This window comes from Barbatula barbatula, assembly GCF_947034865.1.
Source record: "Barbatula barbatula genome assembly, chromosome: 24".
In the NCBI taxonomy this organism is placed as follows: Eukaryota; Metazoa; Chordata; class Actinopteri; order Cypriniformes; family Nemacheilidae; genus Barbatula; species Barbatula barbatula.
The window spans coordinates 13,123,440-13,140,242 of NC_136787.1; the positions used below are offsets into that span (position 1 = coordinate 13,123,440).

Here is a 16,803-nt window from a genome sequence, read left to right on the forward strand (position 1 = left end):
ATTTTTGGGTGAACTATCACATTGATGCCTGTTGCTCAGAGGTTTCGTTGTAATAGATATTTTATGGAGAACACATCTCTGATTATTATTTGGTTTTGGAAGAATGTGATATTGATAATAGTTTATACTGGAATATCTGACTTTTGATTGCATGCTTGACTAATATGGAAAATGTTTTTAGAAATCTTTAGGAGATTTATGTAAAGGAAAAATGTGAGACGCAGGAGATCTTTCATTGAGATGGAAAATAAAAAGATACTTGATGAGGGAGGTGTTAAAGACATCTCAGTTGTGATCTTTCTGTGTGTGCACATTTGTGAAGCACCAGTTAGTTCTGGAGATATGCAAACAGCTGAGAAAATTGAAGATATTTTGAAGAATGTTGGTAACCGAACAACAGCGACCTCCATATATGTTCATTGGTTTTGTGTCCATAAAATGAAAGTGAATGAGTACCAACATTCTTCAGAATATCTCCGTTTGTGTTTTGCAGTAGAAAGAAAATCATACAGATTTTAAAAAAACAAGGGAGGGAGTAAATAATATCTGAATTTTCATTTTTGGGTGAATCCCTGTAACATGTTTAAACAGGGGATCTCTTGAGTTGAATAGAATTATATGCTTCATTTTCCTATTTCTATTCTTATCATCACTTTATAAAGAGCAGAATGAATTATCAACATAACCTCATTAGGAGGTTATGTTGAAAAGCATAGTAATACAATATAAGGCTAACAGAAGACATTGATAGGGGTACAGTAAAGACAATATCATATCTAACCTCTGTCTAAACAACAATATTTGGATAGGTTGTATCACAGGCCAAAATCAGCCTGTAATTTGTGAATATGTGGCTCTTCTTTAACAGGGTATACGAGTAATTACCGTTTTTCTCCTGGCTGTGTGAAATGCCGTAATTTGCTTGGCAAGCAGGTGTCGGGCCCACTGCATCAATCACTGCAGCCCGTAAGGAATTCCTAACTATGAGCAATCTGTCTCTGCTTTGTTGTCATGGGTTTCCGGAGGACAGGGTACGTGTAGCTTAGAGAGAAAAAGTTTAAGATATATATAAGTCAAATTGCATGGCAAATGAGCGAGGGAATAAACCTCCGATGGCCTTTTTGAAGGTATTTCAAGTTACCAGTTTTACAAATTGCCTCTGACTCCGTCAGAAAATCTGCTCCCTTTGTTTTTTAATTGTGCAATGTTTATTCATAAGCTTTTTAACTGGAGGCATAGTCATCCAACTTATTATGATGTAAATTTGATTTGATATCGAACGGAAATTATTCAGGGGCACAAATTGGCTTTTAATGTTGTAATCTGACAGAGATAAGAAAGATGGATGATGCCCAAGTCAGGTTTCACAAAACATTATGTGCATGCCAAAAAGTCGTTTTAATATTAATTGGAGTCTGAAGTGCAGGGACAGATAACAGGCGAAATGATTTCTGAAATATTTTGTGACATGCTTTGTACTGTATATACACTTCTAATGTGGAAACAACACAACTGTTTAAAGTTATAAAGGTGTGAGGATATGTGTGTGTGTGCGTTCATGTGAGAGAGAGAGAGAGAGAGAGAGAGAGAGAGAGAGAGAGAGAGAGAGAGAGAGAGAGCAGGAAGATTGTTTGTCTCATCAGTGACGGGCTTCTGGCCTCTGTGTCAGGTAGTGCAGATGAAAACGCTTTTTTCTTTGCACTAGATTGTTTTGTCTGTCACTGAAGTCAGCTTGGTCACCTATTTTCTTGTCAGCAAAGCGAACATTCAAAATGTCGCCCAGCGACTGGCTCTGTTTAAATTGGATTTTTGTTTACCAAAAAAAAGGCTTGACATCTACTGTATGCTTTCTTCATCTTATATTGGGGGGATGTAAACACATCCTATAGAAAAAAAGTGTATCCATGTCCACAAAGCATCTGACATCTATATCACTTTTCTCCTCACACCCTTTCAATGACCCATTTTGTAAACTTTTAATGTTTTAAGCTAAATCCATTAAGATTATTGTTCAGTTACAAAGTTAGTATTTTAAAATGTGTTATTCTTCTCTGTGAAAATAAATACACAGTACACAGTATCTGAAGCATTTATAATAAAGGTCATTGAGGAGCACGCATTAAATTATTGATTTTACTTTATTGCACAATGTTTATGATGCGAACATTCTTTAACTATTAAAAGCATTTATTTACAGTTGAATAATCTGAAGCAATTGTTTTAATTTAAGAAAAATATTTAAGAATATAATTTATCATCTAAGTGTCCATGTAAATTAAATTAAGTTACTTAGATTTCATAATGATGAATGTGCCATTTAATTTTTTTCCGTCTTCATTCTATTAAATGCGTTAAATAAACTACAGTTTATAAACAATACAGTGTAAAATTATTCTGAGGCATGAGTGGGTTTAGTGCTGAACACAGCAAAGCATTTGAGGGAAGTGTGAGAGATCTCTGTGGTACTGCACAGACAGAAAAGCTGTGTTCCTGGTCCCAGGTGGCAGAAATCACAGGATGCCTTATTGTCTATGTGTGAAACACAAGCCATGGGTTATTCAGACTTGAGGGACGCACCCTGTCATTATAAGCCATATCTATAACCAGCTATTTCTGCTTAGACACAAACCTAGACTGAGATTCAGTGTGTCAGTATAACGCATTTCTAATGCAGGAGAGTTTTTAAAACTGCTGCTTTTTCTTAAATAATAAAATGTTATTTATAATTAGATACTGTAGCAATAGCCTATTTTATAGATTTCATGCCAAATAATACTAAAGGTTATATAAAATGAATACACTACGTGTTATAGTATTCTTGATATATTTATATTCTGGTATAATATGTAAAGAATGTCTGTAACCTGCTAAACGACAAGGACATAAGAACAAGTACGTGCGTATCGCCCCCTGCTGGATGATATACAGAACACTGATGTCACTTATGGGTTGATGATGATACAAATGAATCTTTTAATCATTTAACACAGACCCAGCCTTTTCCTGAAATTGATCACTGTTTGGCATTGTGCTTTAGAGGCTCATCTTCTGGGCATTCAATCTACCTATAACTATAAGTGAGATCTTTGCCTTTATTTTCACTTCCATTCCTCAGCTTGAGTTTCATTAAATTGCACCACAGAGCTAAATATAGGGATGCTTTAGATCATGAACATATCAAATATGCTTTCAAGGAACAATTGGGGCTGAGGAATAATGACATGAAGATCATTCTTTGAAAACACCTGAAGAGGAAAACATCTAATAAAAAAACAATTCAGACATCTTTCGAATGTTTATTTAAAAAACAACTATACAGTTTCTTTGGTTGATAACAGAATGTGGTTATTTTGTCATTTTTGGGTAATACAGATCAATGAGTAGAATGTTCATTTAATTTAGCTAGTTTCAAAGCTGAAGCTAGACGGGTTCAGGGACTGACTTGTGCTTCACAAATTACAGAAGTCGGAAAGAGTTTATATATTAACAAGTTTACACACAAGATATTGACTTTGTGACAGAAGCTTTCAGGGTGGAACAAAGTAAGCACATAGTGCAGGCATAAAGTAAAAAGACATATTTTACAGGTTACTTATTTTAACACACGAGTATAATCCTCTACGATAATTACAATTAGTTATTTAAAAAAAATCTGTTATTTAATAGCCTAATTCGAGCTAATAAATATAGTTCACATTTTAAAGGGATACTTCACCAAAAATGTAAAATTCTATCATCATTTACTTGCCTTCTTAAATTTCTTTATATGTCTTTGCCCCAGAACTGTTTGCTTTCCTACATTCAACTCCTACTATGGGAGTCGATGGGGGGCAAGATCTGTATGGTTATAAGCATTCTTCCAAATATCTTCCTCTTTGCCCATCAGAACAAAGAAATGTATACAAATTAGTAACAACCCAAAGGTGAGTAACAGAAATTTCATTTTTGGGTGAAGTATCCCTTTAAAACCATCCAATAATTCTTATGTAATGTTTATTCTTATCACTAGGTGTCTCCCTTTACAGGCATTTAAGGAAATTTTCTGGAAATGTAAAACATGAAAATGTGTGTATTTTATACAATTGGAATTTACTTTTTTTGTTATATGCTTTTGCCATTACTTAAGTCAATACTTTAAAAAATGTTTATCTGTCTTGTAAGAGTTATCTATCTAAAATATGCAGGTGTAGGCTACAATCAAGAGTTTTACACAAACAATATTGTCAATCTTAAAAATATGTAAACTTAAGTTATTATAGTTATTATATCATTACAGTTCAGATAAACTTTTTGAACTTTTATTTGGCATTGCTTTAAGCCCATGGAAAAGAGGTACATTTGTAAAGTAGGCCTAAACAATTATAACTAATTGCAACTACTAAAAACTACAAATTCCACAATTCAATAAACACTAGTAAACTCTGATAGGCCTCCCTTGCATTCCATTCCGCATTGATCATGCCTATTATGGAGGACCGAGAGTGCCAATTAGAAATAAACGGAATAATCAATTGATCAATTTAATAATTAAATCATAAAAATGTAAACAAACAAATAACTTTTTAAACTCAGAAATGTATAGACTTTTTAAAAAGGGTTTATTTAATTCGTGTTTTAAATTAAAGTTTTATAGAACAATAAAACTTTATTTTTTAATTCATGCTTTACAATGTAAAACATAAAACAATTAGAAGTTCATTAATAAATCATTTTAAATCGCTTTTTAAAAAAGCATTTGGCAAATGCTTTTCTAGTCAAAAAACGCCATTCGACGGTACACACGTGCGGGCAACCAAACATTTTCGGCTCAGTTTAAGGACACACCCCCTGTCCCACATGCCATACAAAGTAAATGTAAGGCATCATTTCATTAAAACGGTAAAGTTATACTTTGCACGCATGGCCGGCCCAAGCCTTTACGGGGCCCAAAGCAGAATTTTAGACTATTGTCAATGTTTGATTAATTGCACACTTTACACCAAATTCTATTTGCTTGGTTGCCCACACGTGTAGTCCAATAGATTTTTTCACTCGATTGACAAATGGATAAAAATAAGCATTTGGTAAAACAACATTGAAAAGCAATTGGCCAATAGGGAGAGAATATTTTTTTAAAAGCGATTTAAACTGTGTATTTAGAATTATTTATTAACTTTTTATTGTTTTATTTTTTACGTTGAATTAAATCAAAAGGTTTAAATCTATCTATGTAAAAAAGATTTTTTAATTTCAATATTTTATTGTTCCATTAAACTACATTTTAAAACAAATTAAATTTAAAAAGTTAATTTAAAAGTTAATTACATTTACATTTTATGCTTTAATGATTAAATTGATCAATTGACTCTTCATTTTATTTCTAATCGGCAATCTCGGTCCTCCATACCCTACTAGCAGAAGCAATAAAAACAACGTCATTTTCTCTTTATTTGGAGTGACGTTTTGTGTGCTGTCCCCTTCCCGAATGACCGTTCGGAGGGCGATATATCCCGTTTAGAACACACCGTACAGTTGTAAAAATGATATAACATCGGTGTACAACCGTGAACGTATTAGGGCGAATGTCGTCACATGATTTGTCACCTGTTTCAGTAGCGGAACTCGGTAAATACTACACAGCAACTGTCCATCTTAAGCAGCCATTTTGGATCAACAGTTAAAGCCTACAGTCAAATCTCCCGTTGGCCGTCTGCGTGTTAAGAGCCAACATGGCGTTCTTTCGCACCAACCATAAAGCATCCATATAAACCTTGGGAGGATCGTCTAAAAGAGGAAACAGACCCGCCATTTTCCTACAAACCTCCAGTCCTTCTAGACCCAGCAGGGGGAGGTGAGATCTGAGAGGAGAGCCTCTGAGAAGGAAAGGGGAGCAGAAAGAGAGAGAGAGAGAGAGAGAGAGAGAGAGAGAGAGACACGGTGGGAGAGGGAGAGTGCGTGACAGAGGGGCTGAGAGAGAGAGAGAGGACGTATTAAATAGAAGAGGAAACGTTTTGGTACGTATATGCCGGGATCAGATGACTTCACACACAGCAAACTTCATTTGGAGTATCTGAAGCGGTGGATGGTGCTATTATCTCACCCATTTCATTTCTTGTGTCGCTCTCCTTTCTTCTCCCTGTCAGGTGGCGAAGTAGTGCACATCCCAGGGACTGCCAGCATTGTAGTCGGTTATAAAAGCCCGAACAGATTTCCCCCTCTTTTTTTCTTTTCCCCTTTTTCTGTTTGTTTAAATCTGCGAAGATGTCGGGACAGAGCATAACGGACAGGATTACTGCAGCGCAACACAGCGTTACCGGTTCCGCTGTTTCCAAAACGGTGTGCAAGGCGACCACGCACGAAGTCATGGGGCCAAAGAAGAAACATTTGGATTGTAAGTGTCACGAGATTCATTAATGTCGCGATCGAACCCGCTGTAGTAAATTACGTCAGTCACTCGTCGCCCTGGGAACGAGAGGTTCGGGGCTCGAGGCCTGCGTGAGCTTCACGTTTATAATATGTGTTCGTGCTGTTTAAGCAGCCAAAGCTCTGTCTCCAACAACCTTTACATTTAATGACAAGCCATTGCAAATGATCTTTGCGTATGTTTATATTTCAGCAGGCAGAATTACAGCGCTGTCCATTTAATGATTTAACCGGTTCACGTTAATATTTAACCGCATTTAAAAGCATGCCCATCTTTTGTTTAGTCAGGACACTTTGTGGTATAAATTTGCATGTTGATATATGTATATCCATCCACAAATCTGACTGAGTTCAGAGAGAAGTTATACAGTAGGCTGAATCATTTAAGTTGCATGGGTTCTTAGTTCTCAGTGTTTGTTATAATAGTGTCTGAATAATACAATATGAATACACGAGAACAAGGGTGCCATAGTGTGACCCACATACGTTGTTTTTTGTCAAGTTTAAGGTTAACTGTAAACGTTTCCAGCAGTCACATTTTAGGAATATCGGGGAGTTCAGTTTTAACATTTTGATTCACAGTCATGTGTCAAGTTCACGAAGGTTTTTGCAGTTGTTTCGCTCAAAAATACCGTCAGCTAGAAGTTGTTCTATGTGAGTGTGTTGTCTATAAAATAGTTTTTAGAAATGACTATCTAATACATTAGAAACGTTACCGGAAAAAACCATGCAGTTGATCAAAAGGTGCAGGAACCACGAGTCTTGAGACCACTAAACTGAGGAAGTTATGGTAAGAATTTAGTTATGTCTTTCATATATTATAGATAATTATGTGTTTTTCTGGGGGAAAGCGGTGTAACTGACTAGCAGCAACTAAACTTAAGATGTCTATGTTCAGCTTGTATTTGATATTCAAATTCTGTAAATGTGGCGATGTAGTATGGTCTCTTGTGAGTGATGCTCACAATCTCTGACAACTCTCACAATGTCTCGCTCACGTAACACGTTTCTTACATTGGTCTAGATCGCTGGATTCATTAAGAACAGTCTTGATCGTATTAGCTATTCAAGAATAACAAGTGTAACTGTTTTTTTTAGAGGTAGAGTCTTTAGATAACTTGGGTGAATTAGAAACTGCAGACGAAGTGAATCAAGAGCAATTTGTTCTGAAGTTGACAGTTTTGTGTTTGCAAACTTACTTTTGTAGTTTTGATCTATTTGTTTATTGTGGATGTGTTAAATAACTCTCAGTGGTTTGTGTGGGCTTGTCATCTTGTACAAATGTTTATAAACGTGGCGCCGCCATTTAAGCGAAATCAAGATTGAAAGCTGCACCACATCAACAGCCTTTGACCCCAATAGTGCTTCTTACACCCTTTTGCATTCACTACCTCATACAATACAAATTTCCTTTGGGAGGTACTATTTTTATCTCAGTCTTGACAATGCAGATTGGCATGCGTGGTGACGGACTGTGTTAAAGTACAGGAGAGGAGTGCTGACCTTATGGTCAAGCACTGATATACATGTTTTCATATGTTTTAGAGAAGTATGTTTCGATGCTTCATGTCCGTGTCTGTGTCATAGAGCTTCAGAGTTTCAAAAAATTCAGCAGTTTCTCAGGTCAGGTCCAGCAGCGTGAAGAGTGTAAGGGAGTTTTGTAGGTATTTCAGGACATCAGTCCATTCTGTGCCTGGAGTTTCCTTTAGGACAGAAATAACAACATGTCTGATTTCTCCTTCTGTTTGATTTGAACATAGATAAGGCTCGGTCTGCAGCCCCTTTGATTCGGGCCGGGTTTCCGGGGTAGGGAGAACATTCCTCTTGAACTACCCTTATCCTCCGAAATGACCAGCTGGTAGCAAAATGTCCACCATTTGTTTCCATTATGCTTCATGTTTTAGTTGGGGAAAACATTTTGAGAACATCCATAACGCCATTCCATTAAATTATGAAATCCTTTGTACTTTTGCTCTGATCTTGTAGACGGCAAAGCCCAAATGGTTTTGGTATTTATTGATTAAATAGCTGATGATTTTACTCCACATCACTCTCTGATGTCTCAGCCAATCACATTGTTCCAAGCTGTTTGTCCAAGTCTTATTATTGAGTCTGCGGCTTATTACAGAGCCAAACCAATTCATCTGAAACTTTCAAGTGTAAGTTTATGATGTCTAGTGCATCATACATTTTGTTCCTCTCATCACAATAGATTAGTCAGGTTTAAGTGTACATGTATGATAAACTGAGAATTTTCAGAACACTGCTAAATAGTTTCCAGTTGCATGTAGTAGTGACAACAAAATGTTTGGTCCTGTAAGCTTGACATGGCTTAGATCTTAGCTTGTGTTAGTTTGGTCTTTCAAACAGGTCTACAGTCCCTGTTGTTGTGTCAAAGTCTGGTTTGTTTATATAAAAATGATGTAATTGAATGATTTCTGAGGTTTGCATAAGCTGGTTCTCCTACACCACAAACTAGTTGTCTGGTTTATTTACCGTCAATAATGCAATCAACCAAACTTCTATGACTTGAAATCATGTTGGCTGCCCTTCCCTGACCCGTTGCTGTGTAAGCATGTTCTGTGTGATCTTATTCTAGGCGCACATTTATATGAGTCAGTTCTGCAATATGATAGATGCTTCCTAGAATCTGCCCAGGCCAAATAGCACGCACACACTTATCTTTGCGTTTCCTAGACATGCGAGTTCTAGCTAGCAGACTTTGTGTCTGAATTGAAGTCATTGTGTTTTTCATTGGGTACTGTTTGTTTTTTAAAAAGTAATTCCAGATTATATAGCGTTTATCCTACACAGTGTGCTGAATTGATGGTTATTTAAATTACCATCAATAAAATAAAAATGTGGTCAAAGTTTACTCACCCGTGTCATTTTAAACCTGTAGTCATTTCTTTATTCCGCACAACACAAGAAATATATGTTGAAGAACGTTGGTAAACGAATAACGCAGGTACCTATTAACTTTTTTAGTATGGAAAAAAAGCCAGTGTAAGTCAATGGGTAGCGCCGTTGTCAAAAACCTGATTGTCAAAGGACATTGATCTTAATGCTTCTGAGCTCAATACTGTTACAGTTCATCAGTCATCATTTATTCACCATGTCATTTAAAAACTGTATATGAATTTCTTCTGTGGATCACAAACATAATTTTGAGAAATGTCTTACCACCAATCTTTAGAATATTTTCTTTTGTGTTCTGTGGAAGAAAGTCGTACAGGTTTGAAATGACAAAGGGGTGAGGAAATTACAGAGTTAAAATTTTTGGGTTAACTGTTCCTTTAAATTATTTCAAATGCAAGAACAACAGTGAGGGCCATTGCAAAAGAGGGGAACATTTATCAACCATCTCCAAATACATTTATCAACCATCAACACTTATCAACCATCTCCAACCAAATCTCCATTTCAGGATTTGATTTATTGCTTGTACAGTATAATCTCTTCAAATGGCATTTTAGGTGGCTGGATGTTTATAAACCCCTGTTTGTTAAATGTGGATCAAACTGTTGTTTACAGGTACATTTGTCTCAAGGATATTTTGTCCTCCTGGTTCTTGCTAAGAATGTTCTCAGGATATGAAATTGCACCCTGTCCGAAGCACCTGCGGAAATCAGATCAGTTGTTTGTTTTAATGGCAGATTAAAGTGCTCTATTCTTGATTGCTTTTCCTGTTGAATGAAACCCATTTCTGGTTTATTTTAGACCCATTTTCTAGTCTTCAGGCACAGAAATTGAATCTGAGCTCTGTTGTGTCAGTGTATCTACTGAAAGCTTTGATATGTAGGTAGAGATTCATGCAATGAGTGTAGTTTGTACCTTCGAGCGCTCCTGTCAAATCAGCTCATCCACTCCCACTGTGTCGTTACAGTTCCCATAACATGTTACCCGCTGCAGCAAAGTCACCCCTATGGGCTGTTCTGTGGCGTCAGATAGCTTTGGCATGGATCAACTTGTGTGGAGTCATGCGAGTGGTTTATAGGAGCGTGTGCGAGTATACCCGTGTAGGATCGCAGTACAAATGTAGCATGTGACCCGAGAGGCATCAAATGACAGTCACCCGGAGAGCTGAATGGCTGCCCTGGTATGTGTGCGAATGGAGTGTAGCATTTAGATGCTATATCTGGACCCCCGCTTAAGCCCACTTTGTGTGGTTTTTTTTCAGTTTAAATTTGACATGTTTGCTGTCAATTTCCTAAATTATTAACCCTGTGTGTGTCATCAACAAATGACCGTTTACCTCACAAGTTTTAAAGCGATCAAATATTATGCAACCAGTCGCTCTAACCCAAATGCGGTAAGGGCAGAGGTTACACCATCCTCAAATGCAGCTTGATAATGAAATTGAGGATAAAAATTATAACTGGGGCGTAAAACAATCAGTTTCGCAACTTTACGCAATGACAACAGGGAGTTATCTGATTCTAGATCTGCATTCCTGATCCCAGACAGCGTACAAACTTACTGCACGGCCGAGGATGGTCTTGTCCTGGATGAACTCGGCGCACTAGCCGAAGAAGCTTCCTGCATTCTTCTCTGCAACAATTCGAAATGTCAACAGCTAAAAGGAAGTTGTTCTTTAAATGAGAAAAATGTCGGGAGCTGATTAAACGAGAGATTTTCGCTGATAGAGAACACTGTGGCTCCCCCATCGAGAGCATGGTAGAGCATGGTGGATCGGGGAAGTTCATGAGTCTAAACTTCATCACTTTAATCTCAGTCAGAATTTTGTCTTCACAACAAACATGCTGCTTCATTTTGAACGTCATTGTCGCTAAATATGGAAAAAGCAGAGTGGGATTCAGTACAAGTGATTCAGATTTTGCTTGTTGTTCTGTTGCTGCTGGTTGGATGGTACACTTTGTTAAAGTCCATTATCATCAAACGTCAAAGGTTTTTCTTCACAGGCTTGGCTTGTTTGTGGGTTTTTTTGTTCCCCTTACTGTTATTCAGAATCCCATTAGTTGAATGTAGGGTTATTTAATGACCTCTTGCGATCTTAACAGTCAACTCAACAGTCCTAAAGGTCATATGACGTTTTTTCAAAAGAGAGAATAGGTCAACATGTAGATATTAGCTGAAATGTCCTTGCTAACATGGCATAGTAGGTGTTGTGTGTTTAAAGTCTGTATGTACTGTGTATAAGTGCCTAAGTTAAAGCGTTGTTTACCCAAAATTGTATTCACACATGTAAAACCTGTATAAGACTAGTATAGGAAGAAGTGTCATTTTGTGTTAGTGCATTGAAGGTTAATTGGGAGCCAATGTTGTTTTGTTACTTACCAGCATTCTTTGTACACATGAGGGTGAGTAAATTATGAAATAATTTTCATTATTTGTGAGCTTTTTTAACCGTAGTTTCAGTTTACCATGAATGTTGCTTGTGGTTTACTTCTAATAATTTTCATATTAAGATTTGTTTTCTTATTCAGTCCATTAGACATTATCTCTCCCCCTCTCTTCTGCTCAGATGCTGTAGATGCAGATGCATGTTCTCCTTCCTCTGGCCATTACGCTCTGTAAATGCACTCTGTGGATTTCATTTTCTTGTCTTTGGTCTATGTCTGGTGGTTTTGGATGTTTGAACCATGTTCCCACATGAGACACTTCCAGGAAGTCATTTACATTTTTGGCCTGAAATGTTTCCTTGATTTGCAAAGTGATTCATTAGCGGCACATTTAAACAAATCCCTTCAGCCTTTCAGTAGCTTGTTGCTGAACATGATACATACATGAATGATGCTTCAAACTGGGCAGTATGTTGAGGAAAGGTCACCACAAAACCATGAATGTGACTTTTGCAATAGCAAAGATCCCTCAAAAACATTTTCTGACTCTGAGGAGAGTTATTTTTTTGAAAGGTTTGAATCCGAACAGTTTGCTATAAAATGCTGGTTGACAAACCACAGACACAAAGTAGCTTCTAGGGGTGTCAGGAGGTCTGGTTGACCAATGTATGAGTCTTTGCTGTGACAGATATAACTACATTCACTGTTTATTCAGGGCCGCAGGTACGATGAGCTCCGTGTTGACTTCGCTTGAGTGACGCAGAACGGGTTACAGCTCACAAATGAACGGAGCAGTCAATCACTTAATGGTTTCCTGTACTCTGTTCTGCTTCAGGCAGAACTATTTGTGAGGTCCAAGCCATGATGGAGAAATACAAGCATGCTGGGCTGACTAGATGTTCTGTCTTTGGTTTGTTTCTTTCGCTGCCATCTGCTCTCTCACCACTTTGGGGGTCAGGGAGTCTAAATATCTCTGTCATCAGCCTGTTGAGTGGAGTGTTTTGAGAGAGTCATGTCGATTCAGTTTCCTGTCGTGAACTGTAGGAACATTGCAGCATCCTGTTCCTGAGTCAAGGGTGTTCTCCTGTGCTTTTCAGAGCCAAATGACTTCTGAAGGTTATGAATGTGTTATTCTTTATCGATGCCATTAGCAAATTGGGCTTGTTGTTGCTATGCTAGTCGAATACATGCAATTATCTTCGTTGGTTCACCTCAGAAAGGTGTTTTCATCTTTAACTCACCCTTAACACGGAAGAGGATACCTTGAAGAATGTTGTTAATAACCAAACAAAATGGCTTCCATTAGACACATTTCTCAAAATAACCTTTGTGTTTCACAGAAGAAAGTCATATACAGTTTTTTAATGACATGAGGTTGAATGAATGATGACTGATGAACTGTAACAGTATTAAGCTCAGTACCATTGAGATCAATGTCCTTTGACAATCAGGTTCTCTTGGTTAATTATTGATGCCAGTCATGCTCTCCTGGCAATGATACTTGATATGGTTTGCAAATGCATTGCGTAGCCCTAGGAAACAGGAATTCAGTGGTTAGTTTTGCATGTTTGATCTGCAAAGTAAACAAAAATGACAGTCTGTCATCAGCAAACATACTTGTCCCTCCCATTCAAGGTATGTGACCTGTCATCATGAATACAATTTAAGTTTGTATACTGTAATATTAATTTAAAGGTCCAGTTTTATGAAATTTTGCGGCATCCAGTGGTGAGGTTGTGAATTGCAACCAACGGCTCACTCCCCCCCCTACCTTTTGAAGCTCTACGGAGGCTGACACAGAACAAAGATGTTGTCATGTTTTCGCTTCTTTGCTGAAGGAGATAACATTTACGTAATGCGTTCTCTTGAGTAGTTTGTCCGTTTAGGGCTATTCTAGAAACAACAGGGCGAATGGAGACTCGCGGTGTATATAGATAGAAATAGCTCATTCTAAGGTAATAAAAGCATAACGCTTCATTATGTAAGGTCTTTATACACCTCGGAAGACACAGATATTTATATAATATTGCATTTCTGTCAATAAAACCTTTAAAAAAAATGTATACTGCTAGTGCACATTTTGGCATGCGATTTCATAATTTACCCTGAAGATGATGCCCATCAATGTCATCTCAACATGGATATTTTATTACATAAGTAGGTTGCGATTCACATTCTGGCCCCGGTATAGCCTAACTGTCAGGAAAGACTATTAATGCGGCTATATCTGTGTTTGGGCAGGTCTGAATTCTTTCCTCAGATAATCTTGTAATGGAGATGGATTAATAAGTAAGCCATATATGGACCAGCATGGAACCTGATTCCACAGGTCTCTACAACAGCAGAAGCAACTTGAGGTTTATCAAAGTCCTTATTTTAGTCCATTTAAATGCAGCTGCATAATAAAGGCTTTTTCCATGCTTGCTTTGAGGTTATTAAACATTATGAAATACATCTCAGGTGTGACATCAGTTTGTAAAGAGCCTGCCACTGTTCCTTTAAAAATGTTAAAATATGTGTTTCGTCCATAAACACTTCGCATTTGAAGCACACCGATGTGCATTTTAAAACCACCTTCCTGTGAAAGAGCAGGTCACATGACCATATGTTTCTGGTCATTGAGCGTCACATGTTCGAATGCATCAGCCGGGTCTTTCCAAATGTTGAAGCACGATCTTGCATGTCTCTATTACATCTCCAACAGAAACCGGAAAAAAAAACTGGGCGGATCTTGACTAAGAAAAAGATCATACAAATCTCTCTTGCGTCTTTTTGTGGGTTGGTGTACAGTAAATCGGATAGTGTCCAGATATCATGCTTTAGACAGACGTTGCTAGCACGCTGTCTCCTGTTGGGTTGTTCTCACCATTGGTTAAAGCCCTGTGGACATGTGCGTGTGTAGAGCCATCATGCATTTAGTGTTGGCTGTGAAAAGTCTTTTGTTGTCACATGGCCAAGCCTTTGTGCAGGTATAAATGGTGGATGTTATCTGTAAAAGACAAGGCATTCGGTGGACCACCCATGCTCTGGGCGCTCATGAAGGCAGCATGTTTTAACATCATTCACATCAAAAGACTGCACAGTTATATGGCTAGTAATTTGTTGGGGAGTGTATAATGAATCTGGTTTCTTTGAAATGGTATGTGAAGAGAGGAAGTGGGTTTTGCCTTTTTCATTTAGTTAATTTACTTGATCCGTAATTCTTTTGCACATTCTCAAGAGCTCTCTGATCATTGTGACTGCATGTACATACTTCAGAAATTATAAAAAGTTTTTTTCAATGAAACACAATAGGATATTTTGAATGTCTTTGCCCTTTCATTCAGCTCAACTTGAATCTGTTGCCTTATCATGCCAAGATAATGTTGATAATGTTGTAGATGTGATTCCTAGTAGGCAGACCGCGGTGTCATCCCTTAGCCGTGAGCTCGTGACTGGGTTGTTTCATGAATGGCATAATAAGATATAAGCCTGAATGAGTCTCACAGTATCTGTGGCGTAGAGTCTTGAGGGGTCTCTCTTTGAGCGCAGCTGTCTGTGGACTTGCCAAGCCATAATAAAGAACAGGAAATCAATGCATTTCTCTCACTTAAACCATGTCACCATTTTTGGAAACACTGTTTTTTTATCCGTAAATAGGCTAGCAAGCTTCTTGCTATATTGAAAACAGTGGTCGTAAGTTTGAAGTTTAGCTTTTAGCGTTAAATGTTATACTTGTAACTTGCATTATGTTCACTCTTCAGTGCATATTAAGCATGCAGTCCATATGTTTTGTTTGATTTAAGTTTAAATAAGTTAAAAATAAAAATCTGTGTTCAAAACTGCCTCCTTCCTCCATTTGTATTTAGTTAATAATAAAGATTTATAATTTGAGCAGTCAGGTACAATTTCACAGGAAATAATCTGTACAATAATTGTTTTACCAGAGATGGCAGTAGAGAGGCATAAATTTACTTTTTACGTTTAATAATTGTGACGGTAGCTTGAAACAAAAAGCCTGAAGCGCTTGTCCTTTTTGATTTAAAATGTATAGAATTTTTTTATTTTAGAAACCAAATATAATCTAGACAACAATTTTCATGCAATGAAAATAGCCATGGAAGCTGGTATGATGTATAACAAACAAACGGTCATTGACTACAATTATTTGCATATTGAAGAGCAAAACTGTCGCAAAAGCAGATCATTCAAAACGCATTAAATGAGAATTTACACAAATTAACCACCTTGTAAAATTGCTACGATTTGACGTGAGATTGTGTAGGACACACTATGATTTGAAGGTTTAAACAAATGGTAACAAACAAAAACGTTTATTTATTTGGGGCACAAATGCACTGGCGTGCTGAAAATTTGAATTGTTTACACAATGATGTTCATATACTCCCTCTCTCACCAGATCTGATCCAGTGCACCAATGAGATGAATGTTAACATCCCTCAGCTGGCCGACACGCTGTTTGAGCGCACTACCAACACCAGCTGGGTGGTCGTGTTCAAATCCCTCATCACCACACACCACATTATGGTCTACGGCAACGAGGTCAGCAACGTCAAACACACGGATCACTTTTATCCTGGCTTTATAGCCGGACTTAACAAATGCAGGTTTCGTCTTTAAGACTCAAGCTTAAACGGTTAACCTCGAACATCTGCCACGTGTTTTTGACAAACGTGTATTTACATGGCGATTAACTTGCAAATAAATAATTTTATGCTAAACTCAGTTTTTTCTGTTGACAGAGATTTGTTCAATATCTGGCCTCCAGGAACACATTATTCAACCTCAGTAATTTCTTGGACAAAAGTGGGTTACAAGGTAAGTTCTTTCAGCCCGACGCTTCATTAGTCATTCTGTTTTTCCAAATGTCCCACCTGCGTCATTCATTTTAATGAGAGTCCAAACGTAAGACAGATGCAGACGTGATGAATATCTGAGGAGCTGACAGAATGGACAGAGCACATCATTTCGATTTTAGTAATGGTTAGACACGTTGTATCGGGAGTGAGTGGCTTCCACTTTTCAAAACCCAGCCAGTCTTTGAATTCCCCCAAGGGAACTGTTCTGTAACATGGCTGACTTACAGCTTAAATAAAGC

At 37.5% G+C, this 16,803-nt stretch overlaps 1 protein-coding gene across 14 annotated transcripts in view; it reads left to right on the forward strand.

The window, feature by feature from the left end:
* Nucleotides 1-5,635: 5,635 nt before the first annotated feature.
* Nucleotides 5,636-16,803, forward strand: part of picalma (phosphatidylinositol binding clathrin assembly protein a) — a 30,657-nt gene continuing 19,489 nt past the window's right edge. For 9 of the 14 annotated variants that reach the window (XM_079448834.1, XM_079448843.1, XM_079448842.1 and 6 more), the window contains exons 1-4: nt 5,636-5,993; nt 6,123-6,370; nt 16,105-16,247; nt 16,448-16,523. In XM_079448834.1, coding sequence (XP_079304960.1) covers nt 6,241-6,370; nt 16,105-16,247; nt 16,448-16,523 — 349 coding nt within the window. In that variant the 5' untranslated portion in view covers nt 5,636-5,993; nt 6,123-6,240. The other 5 variants (XM_079448840.1, XM_079448836.1, XM_079448838.1 and 2 more) reach the window with 4 other exon arrangements.